A 19,433-nucleotide genomic window follows, 5' to 3' on the forward strand; every position below is an offset into this window, starting at 1 on the left:
TTCAGAGTGATAATGTGCTGTATTATTTATCATTATATTTAGCTCTATAGGATATCATTGATACCAAAAAATTTTTCCCAAATACCATTAGATAACGAACCATTTTGATATGTATCTGGTGAAAATGAGTTTATGAGTTAATATAATAGAAGGGCATAAGTATATCTGCAATGCACGTACCATGGGTAGTCCTGATAAATTATGCTAAAATAATCTAGCACATTTACAGGAGAAATAAATACAAGCTACAAAATAATCTTCTGAGAATGGCTACAGAAAAGAACAAATAGTTCATGTCCCCAAACACCTATGAATTTCATTTTGCCTTAAAGAAAATACTTGGTTGAGAGTATGCATTGTACAGGAGTATTGCTCTATAATAACTTGACAATTTTGCTGAATTCAGCTTCTGGCATTCAATCTGGACATCAAGTCCAGTCACAGTGCAAATACATCATCATTGCCAATACTGAGAGCTGTTGGAAGCAGAGGGCGTGGAATCAAGAAAAATAAATGAAAATGAGATCAAGAGAGAAAGGTGAGTTGTATAGAGCATTGGTCCAAATAACATGGAAACAAAAATGAAGTTAAGAAGAAATGCCTATGACTATTTATTTCCATGAAAATAAAGGAGAAAAATAATATAATAAATCCCAAATGGCAAAAAGGCAGTCATTTTATAAGAAAAATATCCACATTCCTGTACTTAAAGTACTTTAAAGAGTACTTTAAATACATATTTTTGTTCAAAACTAATTTCTACTGGAGTAGAAATTCTTCCTCCTTTTGTTTTCTAAATAGTATAAGTACAATGAGGGATAAAGCTGATAAAACCAGTTTTCTAATATGAACTCTAGTCATTATTATTAGATACACATCAGTTTAATGGGTTCAGCATTAGACATAATGCATAACTATACTAAATAGTTAAATGTGATAAAGCAAAATGAATAGCTGTGTGAAGAAACTGAGTTTCATTTAATCATTTTATAACATCATTTGAAATATATATATATTTATATAAAATATGGTAAGTGATTTATAGGACAACTCAATTATATTATTACATGACTATGATCTCTCCCTTAGTAACACTCTAACCTATCACAGTATCAGAGAATGCTTCCTTTAGAAGATGCTGCTATTCTTTATGGAAAAATCCACAAATAATATTATGCAAAAATTAATTTATGATAATGATTTAAATCTATAACTCATAAATGCCATTCAGTAAAGATCACCTTACCCGCAAAAAGGAGTCTAGTGATCCATTCTCCATATATTCCACCACAATCATTACTGGTCTGCCTGCAAAAAGAGCAAGAGAACACACAGCATTAGAGCAATTACAGAAATATGTGCTGTAGTTAGAGATTTCCAGCTGTGGCAGCTAAGTTATTTGTATTTTATTAATAACAATGCCATTTTTCAACACGCTTCTATACATAGGCATCTCTCCACTTCTTTGTAACATTATTTCTTTTCATTTCATAAAGGAATATGAATTACAATATGAATAACAAAGAAATTAAGCATTTCCTTTTCTAAGGGCTTGCAATCACTTGTTTAGAATGTTCTTTTGTCCTTAGGTTTTCTGATGGAGCTGGAAGGGATCATGCTCAGTGAAATAAGCCAGAAAGAAAAAGAAAAATACTCGATGGTCTCACTCATAGCAGGAATTTAGAAAACCTAAATAAGGGACCAGGAAAAAGACTAATTATAATAAAGTAAAAATCAAAATCAACAAGCAACTATAAATCAGAGACACACGGGCGGTTGGTGGGGTTGGGAGAAGGGAGCAGGATCAAAACAAGGGTGGTGAGGATTATATGGGACTATAACCAAGATGAAAATGCATACATTGTGCAAATATGAAAAATGATGTAAAATATATATATATATATATAATCAAGCTACAATCAGGGTTTAAGCAGTTACTATAGCTGTATTGGCAGTTTGATACAATGTAACTGACAGTGGTAGAGTAATTATGGCTGAATTACATTAGATTGGGATTTCTGAAATATTCCTAAGGCAAAGAAAAAGGAGAAATTCTTTTTAAAAAAAAAAAAAAAAATATTTATTTATTTATACAAGAACCGGGGTGTAGACCAGATACATGGGAGGGTGAGAGGATTCACCAGAGACAGAGTGGGGAACAGAACAGGCAGACTGATGAAATACCCTGCTGAGGGGAGCAGTGGGCACGACAGGAGAGGTCTGCCACACCATGTGGGACCCTTGCCGTCTGACTGAGATCGAACCGGTGCTGCAGAGGCTGCAGACAGCTTCACAGCACTGCGCTCAACCGCCTACGCCACCAGGGGGGCCCCAAGAAATTCTTTAAGAAATTATGAACCATCAGTCATAGTCTGCTTTTAAGGAATTTAAGTAGAAAAATTCCAGTAGATTGATGAACGCTACAAAGTTGGTGGGATTTGTCACAGTTCTTGATCATCTCTTTATTGGACATAGATTAGATAAACAGACAATGATGGCAGTACATGAAAAATAAGTAACTGATTTTGTAGTCTAGTGCAGAAGCTAAAATCAGAAACTGAACATTTATTTCTTTTTTATCATATCCATTTGCAGTCATTACAGTCCCCAGTATACCTCTATTAGGTAGAATATTCAACATAAATAACTTTGATTTGTTTCAAAGAATGGAATCTATTTGTTCTGTCCAATTGCCCAGGTTTAAAAGATAAACTCACTCAGATGAAGGAAAATGATATTTACCTGAAATAAAAATGTATGAAATATTTACTTTTTACTTCTATATTTCTTGATTTTCACTGGAATTTTTAGCAATTCAATTTGTAATATGCATAGAATTTTTCTTTGTGAGTATAAAGAAAATTTGGAAAGAAATTATGATGGAAATAGCAGATCTTGTACTGTAATTCATGTCTCTTTGATGAACTCTGAACTTCGTGGGTTAGAAAGGGTGAGCGTAACAAATTAGGGCAATATCTGCAAATGCTAGATTTTACATTTGAACCTATATTTTAAAGAAAGATGTGCTAAAGGTTAAATGTATTAATAATGCTCCTAATTTATCATGCACACATTTAGAACCCAAAAAAGTTTCCACCTTGGCAGATTTCTATAATGTTCCTCAAAGTCCCTAATTTCACCCAAATATAAAGAACTTTATCAGAAAAAAAATGAGGTGATGTGAATTCTACTAATGTAGTCAGGAAACTAGAAGAGTTAGGTTTTAAATCTGAAAGTTGTCATGAAATCTTTATTTTGTCATTGGTTTCAGAGAGCTTAGAGATAGAAGTCTGATGCAAACACTTGGTTAGCAGGGTGGGGAAAGAGAAACGATCATTTTAATACTTGAACATAATTATATTGAGACCCATATTCCAGTTTGAATGATAATGGATTATGGCTGCTAAGGGACAATGCTTGGTTACTATAATGACTGCCTGAGTTCTTCTGGCCATATTTTCAATCTAGATCATTGCTACCAGAGGATGTTTAGATTTTAGAAAGGTACATTTAAAATGAAAAAGATATTTCTCTATTTAACTTCCTTTTAAGAATATCCATCTTATTAGAATAAAAAGAGCATGTAAGCACTTATCTAGTTTTGAGACATACAATTATTATTCCTATTACATAAATAAGGAAATTGCAGGATAGGACATCAAACTACATGGCCAAAGTCAAACAGCTAGTAAGCAGCAGTGTGAGGCAGAGTCACAGAGCTGAACTTCTTAATTTTTATAATAGGTGCCTTTAGACAAGATTTATAGATCAAAACCATAAGGCTCATCCCGTGGTCTTCTCCAGTGAAGAACCTCATCTCTCCTAACCTGTCTTGTCATCTGCTCCATCAGTTCTCATTTTTGCCTACATTCATTCAGTGTTGACCCTGTTTGTCTTTCCTTCTGGCATTCTCTTGAGAAGATTATCTCCCAATTTTCTTCTCTCCCTAATCTCACCACATACCTCCCCAGAACTGATACATTGTACCTCTTCTTTGGAAGTCTCCCACAGTGGCATTTCCGGTTGTTGTATTCCCCTCACATCTCTTGTCTGCACTATGCACTGTACCAGGGTTTTATTAGTTTGCTTTTCCTTTGTTCCCATAGATGCCTCCTATCCCCATTTGTTGGGTTTCTTAAAGTTACCTATCAGAGCTGAGCGGAGTAGGTGCTTCATAGAAACAAGTAGATTTTTCTCATTGAATTCACAATTCCTAAGAGAGTAACACTCAAGTATTTCAGCAGACTCTGATCTATGCGAATACAAAGAAAGTACTTGAAATTAGCTCATCTATAACTCTTTGGGATATACTTTATTCAATCTTAAAATTCATCAGTGACAAGTTTCATCTTCTCATTAAAGATAATAAAGAGTCAAATGAAGACTCCCCTGGATTCTTGCGAATTAGCAGTTTCACACCTGAGTTCTGCATCTTTGTATTTCATGCAGTAATGCCAGTCTCGAGCAGCTGTTATTAAACATGTTTTTTGTTTGTTTTTTTAAAATACTGCTGGCATCTAACCTGTAATTTGTTCCTAGTGTTTTTCTGTAGGGAAGTTACTCTGTGAAGATTACAAGCAACTGTTCAGCCTGTGATTACATTTTATAAACAAGAAAAGAGATAAGTACAAGGGAAATTATAAAAGCTAGGATGGTATTTTTCATATATGTGGTGAGGTGAGAGAAGTCTATTGGGGATGGTGCTATTTGTCTTATATATATATATATATATATATATATATATATATAAAAGATATATTACATTATTGCCTTGGGAAATGTATTTGGAGATGATTTTCTCTTTTTGTATTTTCAAAATATTACAGTTATTTTCCCTTTTTTCACAATTTTAGCCAGTTACTCCAAGTGCCTCATGTCACACGATTAATTTAACGTTGACACTGTACTGAAGTCAGAAGACAAACTCCAGATTCTTGAATATTATTCAAGCCTCAACATCCCCAGGTCTTTTCTTTTTTCTTATTCAGTTGACATTGTTTTAAGCATTCAAAAAAGATAAACACATGCAATTTGCAGCAACATGGATGGCGCTGGAAGGGATCATGCTCAGCAAAATAAGCCAAAAAGAAAAAGAAAAATACCGGATGGTCTCACTCATAGCAGGAATCTAGAAAACTTAAATAAGGGATCAGGAAAATGAATAACTATAAGAAAGTGAAAATCAAAATCAACAAAAAACTATGAACCAGAGACACTTTTTGGGGGGTGGGGGCCGGGAGGGGAGGGATTGGGGTCAGAATGGGGCATGTGCAGTTGTATGGGGGAATATAAAAATAAAATTTATAAAAAAAAATAAACACTGTACCTGATTTAGGAATAGGGAAGTAAATTCATACCTCCTCAGATGTGTAATAACACTACACCCACCATCAAAGCACCAATATTCCTCTCCTCTAGATTATTGGGATCCCTACTCCATTTATTCCCACTACATATCTTTAGACGCCTCATCATTAGAATTTAAAAGATCTACAGGTCACACCAAGTTAATTTCTTTGGTTTTCCTTCATAAGTAGTACAGAAATGGTTAGTGATGATTCAATCTATGTAGGAATCAGAGTTCTAAGAGATATCACATATATACATTCTGAATAAATCGAATCATAAAATTCTATACCATCATTTTCTGTACTTTTATGGACTAACGAATCTCAAATTTGCAGCTTCTTAATACTTATGATGATTTTGATATAAGTGTACTGAGAAATCAAATGATCATAAGACTATACTTTTCTTGTGCTATTGTCAAAGAAAACAAAAGGCATTATTTAAATGTTCCAGGGAAATCTTGGGTGTGAAAACACTTTGCTAGTGAAATATTGGGCTTGTATTTCCTTTGGTCTCAGGGAAGATTTGTGAAAGAAGGGGATTTCAGAGATTTACCATTTTCATGTAAGTAATGAGTTTATGCTACATGTAGCATTTTGTATCAGTTTAGCAATTTCTAATGTGCAGTCAGTAATATCAAGAATCTAAACAAATCTCAATAACCCCCAAACTCTATTACAGATTTAAATCAGTTCTAGTTTATTTAACATTATATCACATTTATATTTTGTCTAACAGGTAATAAAAACTGTGATGATAATTTGGATTGACAGTTAGGATGCCTGTGTTATTTTCTCCTAGTTGCAATTCAAGACTTATAGAGACAGTTATTTAATCTATTTCTCTCTCCCCTATTTCTGTTACAGAGATAGTGAATTGTAATTATAATCTCAAATGGATTTGATAATAAGTGGAATAATTTTCTTATTCCTCTAAGGAGTTTAAAGATATGGTTGACATAAATTTGAACAAAGTTATAATATATTAAATTATTTTTATTCACAAATACTGAAATTCAAGAATGACTTTCTTTTAGTGTTGCCTGGTGATTAACAGATCATATACCAAATGAAGCTTATCCTGAGTTTGAGTTCAAACTTTTACCATGCTTCTTGAACTTTCTTTTCCTTCTGTATTCCCTTCTTTGTTAAAAACATCACCATCCAATTACCCATACTGAAACCCCACTGAAACAGTAGACATGTCACTGTATTAAACCCCTGTTAGTTCATAAATGATTAATTTATGCTGATTGATACAAAGTCTATTATCACTGCCCACATTCTGTCCTTTGCTTTCTCTTGCTTGACTTACTACAATAATCTTTACTGTTTTTTCTTGCTCCTGTTATCCTCCCCATTACAGGCTAAAGCTTGTACAACCATTATTTTCAACATTCAGGGGTACATCAAAAAATATAAAAAATGCCTGCTATGTATCAAGTGCTCTTCTGTTCTGAAGAACTGTCCTCAGTCAACACATAATCCCTGCTCTCCAGAGGTGTACCATGGAAAGGGGAATAGAAGTAAATAGCTAATTGCTATGAGACCTAATGCCTCATCTCCTTGATTGAAGACTATTTTAATTATTGTATTGTTTGCTGCAGGGTCAAAGTCTAAACTGTTTGTCAATTTAGTTCTTTCACACTCTTTCACCATTATTTCTAGTATCATCTTTTATATCCCCTTATTCCTCTATCTTCTGTTTTTTCAAATTCTTCAGGTAATTTATACTTCCCTAAGTATGACTTTCTTGAATTTTCCTCTCATCTTGAAAGGTTACTTTCTCATTATCTCCACATGGAGAAATTATGTATTTTAAATACCTTTTCCCTGTAAATTATCCCATAAAACATTTTCCCTTTTAGGGAGACTTGCCTGTACTTTTGCTCTTCTGTACATCTTAATCAAATAATTTTATTACACTTATGGTATGTATGGTACTGACGATAACAAAGAGGTGTCTGCCTCCCACTCTAAAATGCCCTTGAGGTCAGGACTTGAGTTAATTCTGTTCTGTAAGTTCATTACCTAGCCCAGAGGTAGGTACCGAAAAGGCACTCAATTTTATTTTATTTTTTTGAATGGAATGCTAGAAAGCACATAAAGATGTTCTCTAAGAATGATCTAGACCAGGAAGCTACTGAAATAACAGAATGGCAAATAAAGAGCATTTCATCCTAAATTATTTGTATTAAATTATATGGTTTTGTGGGAAAAAAGCAGAATTCAATACTTAGCTACATTACCTATTAGTTCCATGATATTGGGTAAGCTATTTTAGCTCTCTAAATATTATTTAGCTATTTTAGCTCTCTAATATTACCCTAAAAGTAGGGTAATATTATATACTACATTATTTGTGAAAGGGTTAGATGAGAAGACACAATAAGCGCAATGTCTCACAATACTTGTCACTCAAAAATACTGATATAGGGCCTCCCCTGGTGGCGCAGGCGGTTGAGCGCAGCGCTGTGAAGCTGTCCACAGCCTCTGCAGTGTGGGTTTGATCCCGACCAGCCAGCAAGAATCCCAAATGGCACAGCAGACCACTCCTGTCTCACCTGCTGCTCCCCTCAGCAATGCATTTTGTCAGTCTGCCTGTTCTGTTCTCTGCTCTGTCTCTGATGAATCCTCTCACCCTCCTGTGCATCTGGCCCATACCCAGGTTCTTGTATGCATGAACTTGTCTTGTAACTGTTTCCCCCTTCTCATTATGTTTGTATTCCATATAGAAAAAAAAAAAGATCTTTTCTGTGTTTTATTGTAGCTTTATCTTACTACAAAAATTTTCATATCCTAAGGCAAAGGAAAAATGAGTGCTGGCTACATGTTTTACATGATACACTAAGTTTCCAGTTTTAGCAATGAAATCTTTGTGTCAGGTATATTGGGTGTTTGGTTCTGTGAGTTCAGCACAGTGCAGTTAGAGTTGTTGGATTGGAATCAGATAGTATGATATTAAAGATATTTTCCATTTTGGGCAATATAACTCACTTATCCCACTGACTCAGTTTCTTCATTTGTGTTTGCATATTTTATAATATTACGTAATACCATTATCTCTAATGCATTATGAGATTAAATGAGAAAATGTTGAAAACAAAGAGAATGAATGGATAAATGTGTTATTTTTTTTATTTTGGGCGACTGAAGCATGAGCTATGATACCATTTTCAGAATTAAGGTTCATTACCAAAAATGACTATGGCCAATATATTTAGGAGCATTCTTGATGGTTTCAAATGTCCTCTTAATTCCTATTTACTCTAAATTAGCAGGTTGGAAGTTGCTTTACTGAACAAAGGGATTTCACCTAAGAATAAAATAATCAAATTGAGCATTTTCTTACTTTAAATAATGTGCTATGATACATAGTTTCTAAGGAGGAACTTCTGTAGGAGTAGATTCTTATTCTTCTCTAACAAACTATGATGTGCCTTCTGCACTGTCAGATTTGTTCCTGTAACACTAGTCTTATGGTTAAACTTAGGGCTATTTCCAACCCCTGAATCTATATAACAACTATGCTAATTTGATTCTCTTCTCCGAATTTTTTCTTTTCCTTTTATTTAATTTAGAAATGATCCAAACGCTCTTAGAGAACTACTGAAGAATAAATTATTTTATCCTGTGAAAAAATAGCTAAGCATAAATTAGGAGGAGTGATCTGCATTTATGAAAAGAGTAGCAAATCTAGATTTGTTTCTTAGTAAATGAAAGGTGTGAGGCTAAAGAGAGGAAATATTATTTCCTGCCAGTTCCAGATAGAGCAGTAGAACATCTGCATCAATTAACTTCAGTAATATTCATTAATGTACTTCTTCCTACTGAAGATTACCATATGGACAAAAAGATTTCTTCTTACCTAGAAGTGCCTTGTTAACAATGAAAGTTACTGCTAAACAAGACTGCATTTTTACTAGAAGATATTAACCATATTGCAAAATTTTAATAATATGACTTAAGGCTGACTTTCTTGATTTTTGTACTATTTCCATATTTATAAAGGTAATATAATAATGATCAAATTAAAAATACATGTCTTGAAATTATTTTATTTATGGCTTTTTACTTTCTATTTCAAAATAAATAATTGTGCAATAACCAATAATTTAAATTATCATTAAGTAGAGGTAAAAAGAAAACACATGAGTGAATTCTCATGACTTGAAATACCACATAATATTTAAGTTCAAAGTCCAATTAAACTGTATTTCACATAATTTTATGTCACCCTTTTCCTGGTTTCTTTCTGTGAATACACATGTAATAACAACTAAGCTAAAAATAAGTTATTCAATTTGCCAGGCACCATTCTGTAAACTTATTAATCTTTATACCACCCTTATAGTTAACGTAATTACTAGTTCACTATAACATTTGTTCAAGGATACACAGTGAGCAGGTGGCTGAGGCAGGGTTTGAAGCAAGGTGATTTGGCTTCAGATTCCTTGACCATTTTGGGTAACAGAAAATAATAATACATGGGTCTTCTCTAGTAACTTTGGAGAATAGCTTAGAAATATATCCTGGAAATGCATTATGGACTGCGTTTATCTTAAAGATGTTTTGTTTTTGACAAGCTTTAGGATTTTAATGTCCCATAAAATTCTATAATGTTCTATATAAAAAGGAAGTATGTGTTAGGAAAACTTGTTGAAAAAAGCCTCTGAATTTTGCTTTCCCCACATCCCAAATATCAGTTTATAATAACGATTTTATGGTTTCTTTACAAATAATTGATTTTAAATTATCCTAATATTTGCATCTAAGGATAAAGGGATGAAACTTTAGCAGTTGAAATTTGAATTATAAAAGGCATACATGAGAATACTTAAGAAAAGCAATGAGATATGTTTTTGCAAAGCCTCTAGAGAAGACATGGGGTAATTATTAACACATCCTGAGTGTGTTAAAAAGAACTTTGAAGCTTTTGGGAGAAAGTATTTCATTTTCCAAAAGCTATGCCCTATTTTTGGCTTCAAAAGTATCTTATGGTTACATAAGTGATCAAATAGCAGTTCTTCGGTCTTTTATATCCTTCACTAATTAAAAGAAAATTCAAAACTCAACCTTTAGAGAGGATATATTTAATGTATGTTAACAACATGTTATTTAACGTGAAATATTAATTATAATGGAGAAAACATTTGTTAAATGGATAATATATGATACAAACTTGAGACTTCTTTCCTTTTTTTATCCTCCCAAGAAAGTTACCACCTATTTTTGAATCTTTTCTGCAACTCTTACAAGAAGTTAAATTAAAAAAAAAGTTTGACTTTGCTAAATACACCCTCTGTAATATGTCTGTGAATAGAACTAAGAAAAGCCAGCAGTATGTCACAGGTCAACTTCCACTGTGCTTTATTCTACAGAGCAAAAGACTAAATGTTGAGATGACACATGCTTTATAACAGGGTAGGTCTATCCCCACCTTATTTATGTTCTTAAGTGGTTCTGAAGCCCATGAAGGCATGTATGGGAATCAGCATCGTTTGCTGGAGAGAAAGAAGCATTTGAGGAGCTTAGTTTCTTAAATTTTCAATCATGGTGAAAACACTGACAAAACAATAGCAACCAATACAAGGATTAAACAATGATTCATATAGAGACTCAGCAAATTTATCAAGCTGTAGAAAGGTTTTCAGAATCTTTCTTTGTGAGAAAACATGATTCTTGAATAAGTCATTGGAAATTGTTGACATTTTCTTTGAATAGGCCCAAATATTGATAGATGGTACAATTTGTAAAACTTGATGACCTCCAGGGCTAAATATGTTCTCAATTGAGAATTTATTTTATTCTTCTTTCTTTTTGTATTTTAAAATGACAGGTTTATTAGGAAAAGGAGAAAGGAAAAAAAAAGAAAGCACCTGCATAGGCAAAGTGGGCAGAGAGCTCTGCTGCTGCTTTTCAAAGGGAAAGGTTTATTAAAAGGTTTGTACACCTGCACACATCTAGACGGATGGTCTTAGGACAAGAACTACTCAATTGAGAATTAAAACAGTGATATATATGTGAACCAGATTTTTAAGATTCAGACTCATCAAGTGTTATCAAGATAAAAGAAGAGTTTATGCTTATAAAAAGATTTAGCTAAGGTCAAAGGCTAAAACTATTTAAAGAATCTGAATATAGAGAAGTACAAAGAATTAGTAAAAGAAATCTGAAAATTACTTAAAGGCCTTTTAAGATTTTTCATGTCTTTTTGACAGGAAGAAAATAGAAATTCTCTTTGTAAGTGTTCAAGAGCCTGATATCAAATGCATCCTGCAGCTCTGTTTTTTTTTTTTTTTAATATACCGTCAGTCTTACATAAAGATGATAATGCTCACTAATGTCTATTAAGTATAAATTTATATATAGAAAACTGGTACTTAAGAACTTGGGATTCTTACTTATGGGATTCAGAGTTACATGAAATTATAAGGGTGTGTGTGTATGTGTGTGTGTGTGTGTGTTTGTATGCATCATGTTTGATGATATGTCCATTTCTTGGGTATAGAGTTTACATTATTTTTGGACATGAAATAAAGTATAATCCATAAAAAATTTGAGTCCATGACCTATACCCCAAAATCAGAAGCAACTGTCCAAGGAGGTCTGAAAGTCATAAACTGTGGAGTATTAAAGATTTTATAAACTGAATCTTATTTGAAGGTTCAAATTATAGCTTCAATTTGAATACATTTCCATACTGGCTTTTCTCATTCTAAGTGGTACCTTCAAGACATCTTTCTTAAGTTTCAAATCATTTTCTAACCTTTTGTGTATTTCTCCTTAAGTAAGTCAAAGAACCAAAGGATGATGTACATGCTCATGGAACCCACTAATTTTAAGCATTAGAGGAAGCAGTTTGAACTCAACATTAATGTTAACATAAGAGCTAATGCCTCTTATGCTGGCTTTGGAAACCATTAATATATCCCAAAAGGTGTTTTTTTTTTTTCCATTGAAGTAGTGCTGAATTTTAACATGTTCATCATTAAAAATCAACATTTGCATACGCTACCATAAACTCACCACTAAAATTCCATTTCTATCTTTCGCCATTTAAATCACACTGTTCACCCAATTTACCCACCTTACCTCCCTTTTCCCATCTGGTAACTACTGATTGGTCATAAAGTGTAACAGTTTATTTTTATTAGTAAATTCATCTGTTTGTTTTCTCTTTATACCACATGTGAGTGAAAATCATATGATATTTGCCTTTCTCTGATTTATTTCACTAAGCATGATACCTTCTAGGTCCCTCCATGTTGTTACAAATGGGAGGATTTCATATCCAAAAGGTGTTCTTAAATAACCCTTTGCACTAAGAGTGCTGCAGATATTTATTTTTGTCATTTTATAAGTGACCCTCTCTTCTTTAAGTCTATGCTAAGTCCTGAAACAAAATAATCTTGATCTCCTATTCTAGTTTTTTAATAATTTCCATTCTGTAGAATTTCCTTCTGACCTCTGCAATTGCACAAATTTTAGAGGAGAGTTCTTTAGGGAGAACTGTGCAGATGGATATAAAGTAGGGCCTACTGGGGCTTAAATTCACACAAATGGCAAGGAATAAAAACACCAGAAGTTGGGAGTTCAGATGAAGCTTTTTCTATTTATCACAGTTTACATTTTGAATTTTTTATTCAGGATTTTACTTTGAATATTTCACCTACTCCTTCCTATTCCTTTTATAATTAGCTTTTGGTTTAAGTAGGTGGACACAAACACCTACTCATATACAACTCATCCAGTTTAATGGCAATATTTTCAACTACATAAATGTATAAAATAGACACCCTTCAATTTAAAGGACAACTCCTCCTCATCATGACCTCTAATTGAGAAAGCAAATCATTGTCTCTTATCTGTTATATTCATTACAACACTTCTTTAAAAGATGAGCAAGGAAATTGCCTTATATAGAGAAAAAATGAAAAGAATCATCGTATTTTTAGAAGGAGTAAAGCCAGAGGAAATTGTTTTTCCATTAAGTGATTAATTTCGAAACATCAAATTGTGGATACAAAAGAAAGCAACTTTAGAAAGTTGTTTAGAATTTTAACATTGAACTCAATGTTAAATGTCAGGTAGACAAACTGAGATGCTAGAAAGCCTGAACATAGAAAGAAATCTAATGTTTCACTTAGCTTTTTCTGAATTGAAGTTTATACTTAAAATGTATATATTTTTTCACTATTGATTTCCTTTGGTATATTGTGTTCATGCCAATTTCCCTTAACTTATTGAATATTCCTTCAAAGTCTGCCACCTAGTTACATCAGTGTTACTGCTTTTCTGCATTCCTCCATATGCATCAAAACCTGATAATATTATATTCACTAGACCCTATATTCTCTGCAGTTCCAATCATATTTATCACTACTGGCTTATTTCTAACATCGAAACTACATGCCTTCTGAATAAAATTTTTTTGACTGAATAATACTGCATACAATATTTGCCCCAGCTCCATATCAGGTAGGGTTTCACATGAAATTTAGAAGCAAAAATATTGATAATCACTGTCAATGGACTTTGAAGACATTTTCATACTGACTCAGCACTTTGTCCTTTGCTAGAAAAATGGCTTAGTTAGATCTGTTATTAGTTTATCGCAAACTGGATAATGAATTAATTTCCCACCATTGCGGATTGAGTGTAAGTCTCATTTCAAATCTCTTTCCAAAGGGTAAGGAATAATATTATTATTAATTATATATTTTGTATTTGCAAATCTGCTTTTTGAGTTCCCATGTGTTCATATTTCTCTTGTTATTTGATTCAGAGTAAACAAAGAAGGAGTCTCATGGAATTGACTTAGCAAGAAGGTAAAGACAGTGAGTTCTTGACCCCATCTTTGCCATTTTCTTTGGATATGACATGTAATGTGCAATGAAGAGAAGTTCAATTTAAAATGTCAAGAGATGTTTTATAGAGATAAACTGCACTAAAGCACAGGTAGACAGGTAAGATGTTGTTTCAGGAGAACAGTTCTCCAACAACTAAAGAGCTTCCTAGATTAACCATAAAGGAAGTATTAGGAAGATCTTTAATATTGACTTTTTTCAGAATTTGTCTCTTTCTAAATCCCATATGCTGTCTGTTTCCTATCTTTTCTCTTTTATAGACTGTTTATTATTGAAAAAGCTTGTGAGTGTAAGACATACATTTGAGTTTGGTCTACAATCCAATTTCTATAAATGAGTTATTTTTTAGTGAAAAACATCAGTTCTCTTATAATCAATAACAGGAATTGGACCAAAAAATTGTAAACTAGATTTTTTGTTTTTGATCTAAGTATAACTAACGTAAGTTATTTTATGAGTAATTATGAGATAATGAATGTCTTTATATTTTATAAATAAGCCTAGTTTTTAACTTGCATTGTAATGTTTGCATCTTTTGTAAATTTAAGATACCACCTGATGGCAGATGGTAATTACTATGAAGTGACAGACAAGACTGAATCACTGAAACTTCAATACACTGCTTCATCATTATCTTTGCACTATTTATTTTTCAGTGGCTTTTTATTACTCTGATTTTATCTATATATGGTAAGTAGGAACAAAGGGTAGGAACAAAGTCATCATAAGCATCTAAGGCCCTAAGGAGAATTAATACTCTGTGGTATATAAAAATGCATTGTCCCACTTTCAAACAGCATTGACTACAGAATTAAATCAGATGGCACAAATTAAAAGAAGATGGTGCAAAGAGAGCAAGCTTATCATTTTAGAGTATGTGCTTGCTAACATGTTTGAAGAGGGATATTAATTCTTTTCAACGAGGTTCAATTTGATATCAGTAGGAGGCATGCAGGGGTAAGACTTTGAACAATGTAGTTGAGGTATGTCATTCTAATTCCTCCTTTATTTTTCCATCCTTTTCTCTTAGCTCCTGTCCCTTCTCTTCCTGCCCCACTCCTTTCTTTTTTGCTCTACTGTAATTTTCCTACATCACTAGGTAACTACTATAAGAAAAGCATTGTTTTAAATATATGGATATTCTTGCTATTCAACTTTCACCAATTATTTCCTGGTGTTTTTAATCTATTTGAAGTTAAGAATATTAACCTTTTACTATGACCTTTCTAGAAAGGAAAAAGGTCATATAAATAAATTATATCTGTTATATAAATATTGATTTCAAGCTAGTTTGCTTTGTGGGTCACATGACTCAATGATTTATTATTATACTTAATGAAAAAATAAGGATAAAAATATTCCTCCTTGATTGTACATTATGATAGGAATGCAAAGCAACCATTTTCTATAAGACATGGCCACATATCTCATTTAAATTTGTATAAGGCAGGTAACTGGGAATAAACAGGTTTTGTTTTTCCTTGAATGATACATAAATATCTTATGAGATCCTCAAAGTATTGTGACAAAATGAATTAGTAGAAAGAAAATTAATTGCTGCCTAGTGGATATCACCCGTAAGCCAATGTTTAAAAGTGCCACTGACTGAGCAAGGGGGTACTGCTTCCTGCCCTCAAGTTAATGTCCTATATGAAAGGTCACTGGTTCAACTATTAAATGGCAAAGAAATAATTTATATATATATATTAAACATGAAACAATGAAAACTCATAATTACAGTCTCATTCCTCTTTACATGAAAGTGTAAGGAAATTCTAAGGAAATAAGTGACAGTGGAATAGGAGATAAAATTTACTTTAGAAATCATAGTAGTCTTTACTGAAAAATAACAGAGAAAGAAAGTGTACAGTAATCACTTATCACTTCCTGATGTAAGCCAGGAAAAGTGAGTTAATTTCAGTTTGAGAGAACAGGAACAAGTTTAGATCCATACATTTTTTATGAAGCAATTTTGTTATACCTGATTTGTATTTAAGTCATGAAAACTGAACTGAGTTTTCTCTTCTATGAAAGCTGGAGGGAAATCTGGCATAAAGCCTAGACTAACAGAGTGCTAGAGTGTTCTTTTAGATCTATCTGTGGAAAGTTGTTTCTGTGTATGTGTTATAGAAATATCATCTTCCTCCTATCATTTTCAGTGGTTCAATGACAAGAGTTATTTTTTTAAAACAGTATTGTTGAATAATTCAGGTCACTACTGGATTTTGTAACATCATTTCTGCCAAATGTACCTATATTCACCAAGATTTGTCATTAAAAGTTAAGGGTTAAACCTTTAAACTATATATCATCCTCATTTCCAACCACTGAGATATATTAGTCAATATATGAAAGCTACATTTGATATTTGCAGCTAACTCGGAGAGCTTAGCCTATATAGATTTTTTTCCAACAACGACATTCCTGTGTAATTGATACCATTTTTATTTGGGGAGGGGTGGAAGGAGAGGTAGCAAAACTCATTAGAATTAAAATCGCTATTTTTAATTTACTTAATTTTCGCTCTTTATCAGTAACATTGTTGGCCCAAAAAGACTCCAACTATATTGGTAAGTATCTAATGATAAAAACTAAATCACTTTGAAATATATTTATGGTTATTTTGTATGTTTAATTACGAAAGTAAGGGTCAAAACTGAAAAGCCAAAAGAAAACTGAAAGCCAAAATAAAAATGTCAGTGTAATGATCTTATGCTTGGTGGTATAATTTTGCTAACAAAAGTAAGAAAGGGCCTCCCCGGTGGCACAGCGGTTGAGCGCTGGGTTGCGAAGCTGCCTGCAGCCTCTGCAGTGCCGGTTCGATCCCCGGCTGCTTCCCGGCCACCGGAGGAGGGTCCCGCATGGCGCGCAGACCTCCCCTGCCGCCCACTGCTCCCCTCAGCAGTGTATTTCGGTCCTTCTGCCTGCTCTGCTCCCTACTCTGGCTCTGGTGAATTCTCTCGCCCTCCCGCACTTCTGACTGTACCCAGTGCTTGTATAAATAAATAAAATAAATAAATAAAGATAAATCTTTAAAAAAAAAAGAATATGCTTTAAAAAAAAAAAAAAGAAAAGTAAGAAATGCACACTTTAGGATTCTGTCATTATTGGATTGCCCAGGTCTTTCAAATGTTCTCATTATACTGCTGGCTAGGCCAGTCCTACAGAATACAGTGGTATCATACATACATTGGTACCACAATTTGTAGCTTAATTAGTAATCATGAATAACAAAACATAAGAAATATGGCAAAGAACTCCAAAACTCAGCATCCTAATTCTATTTTTCCAAAACATATATGCAATATGATGTGTGCTTGCATCCTTCAGGTATGAGGGAGAAGACACATCTGGTTGCTTACAAAATGACAAAACAATACTTGATTTTATTATTAGAAATAATCCACAAACTATTTACTAAACTTTGAAACTGCATTTTAAAATGTTCAACATCCTAAACATTTTTCTCTCACTGATAAAACACAGATTTGGTCAGACTGGCATTTTTAGGGAGAATTGGCCATTAATTTTTTTCCTCTAAAATGTCTTTCAAATTTGTTATATTTTGTCCTTTCTTTCAAATCATTTTTCTCTAGTGAAATGGAACTTTATTAAATCTCTATAAACTCACCCAGGTATAGAATTACTCTTTCTGTAAATACACTCAGTTTTAAATTCTCTTTTCTAGCTAATTACAAGTGATAATGTGGTTTATATCCATTCTTCTATTATTCTTGAATTACAAATTTTGGATCTTAAACCTGAATTTTGATTTATATAAAATTTGCCTAGAAGTGTCTGCTTTGTATTAATTTGGTGTTTAGGTTATCTTTTTCTACTCCCTTTATGTTATTTTCACAACAGTGGGCATCATACATATTGTCACCTCATTTTGAAAAGCCCCTTTCATTTCTTTGCACCAACATGTTTTAGAAATATTTATTTTTATGTTATGGATTCATCAACTGTGAGCACAATCCTAGTGCTATATAAAGTGCAGAAAACTTCACCTGAAATACCTACCAGCAGGAATCCTGGGTGGCAAAGATCCTCCCCCTGGCACTGGATGCGGGGCCTGGATGCTATTTAAAAACCCTGCCCTCAGGAAGCTGGGGCAGAATGCCTCCACCCCAATGGCTGGGAAGGATCCTTTTAAGAGATAAAAATTAACATCAGTCAAAGTTTACTTTTTGGAATATTTGTTGATCATTTAGCAGTAATAAAACTTATTATCAATAATCTTACAAGGAAGCTATGGAATGAAAATAAACGGAATGCATTCTCATTTATAAATTAAAAAAAAATCTACCTATTATTTATTCTTTTAAAGAAAGTTACTCTTAACTAGTTGTAGTCAAAGGGGGATTAGAAGTATCAACTGCTAAGACAAAAATTCTTAACCTATATTTCACAAAGTGGACATAAACATAAGTCACTGATGTCTATTTGCAGAATTTACCTCCATATGAGTTACAGATATGTGGAAAATAATTACAAAAGGGTCTGAGGTCATGCCACTCTAAAAAGAACAGTGCATTCCTCTAGGTGTATCAGAATTAGTGCTTAAAATAAGGAAACATTTTAGACTACGCAGTGATCACATGTTTCTGAAATACTGCTAAGAAAATGAACAGGTACAAATTTTAAGTTGTTATACTTTTCTATTAGGGATAAGACATGAGAGTTTGCAAAGGTAGAACTACATGCATTTTCTTTTTTTACAAGGTTCCTGTGAAGGAAAACAGCAACTACTTAAATTTACCCAAAAATTATATGAATCATAGAATAAAAGATTATTAGAGCTGGGAGGACTGGAGAGATCATCCAGTCAAAAAAATCTTCACTTTAAAGACCAGCAAACTGAGGCGAGAAGTGAAGAGGTGATATCATGTAGCTGGCAGATTCCCAGGACAAAATATTTCCACTAAGATTAAAAATAAAGGATGAATAACGAGCCACTTCCTATTTGGGAGATGGCTATCATGTGGACATGAATTAGAAAACCTAAACTCTAGAATAGTAGCTTTACAATTTGATGTCTCAATGACCTGGAAATCACTAAAGTCATTTAGAAAAAAAATTTAATATATTTGCAATTACTAGTGCATTTGCAGCACTGGTAGTTGATTTGGTGTATCTACGTTTAAATCACAATAACACCCTAAGAAAGTTACACTGATGGTTGTAAGAAACACATTCTTTTAATCTCTCTGAA

At 33.1% G+C, this 19,433-nt stretch overlaps 1 protein-coding gene across 1 annotated transcript in view; it reads right to left on the minus strand.

Moving 5' to 3' along the window:
- EPHA6 (EPH receptor A6) overlaps nt 1-19,433 on the minus strand; it is a 655,437-nt gene that overhangs the window by 119,615 nt on the left and 516,389 nt on the right. The window contains 2 exon segments of the mRNA XM_054700683.1: nt 1,247-1,308; nt 18,242-18,367. Coding sequence (XP_054556658.1) covers nt 1,247-1,308; nt 18,242-18,367 — 188 coding nt within the window.

This window comes from Talpa occidentalis, unplaced genomic scaffold (genome assembly GCF_014898055.3).
Source record: "Talpa occidentalis isolate TD23 unplaced genomic scaffold, MPIMG_talOcc4v2.1 talOcc4.4, whole genome shotgun sequence".
Classification (NCBI taxonomy): domain Eukaryota; kingdom Metazoa; phylum Chordata; class Mammalia; order Eulipotyphla; family Talpidae; genus Talpa; species Talpa occidentalis.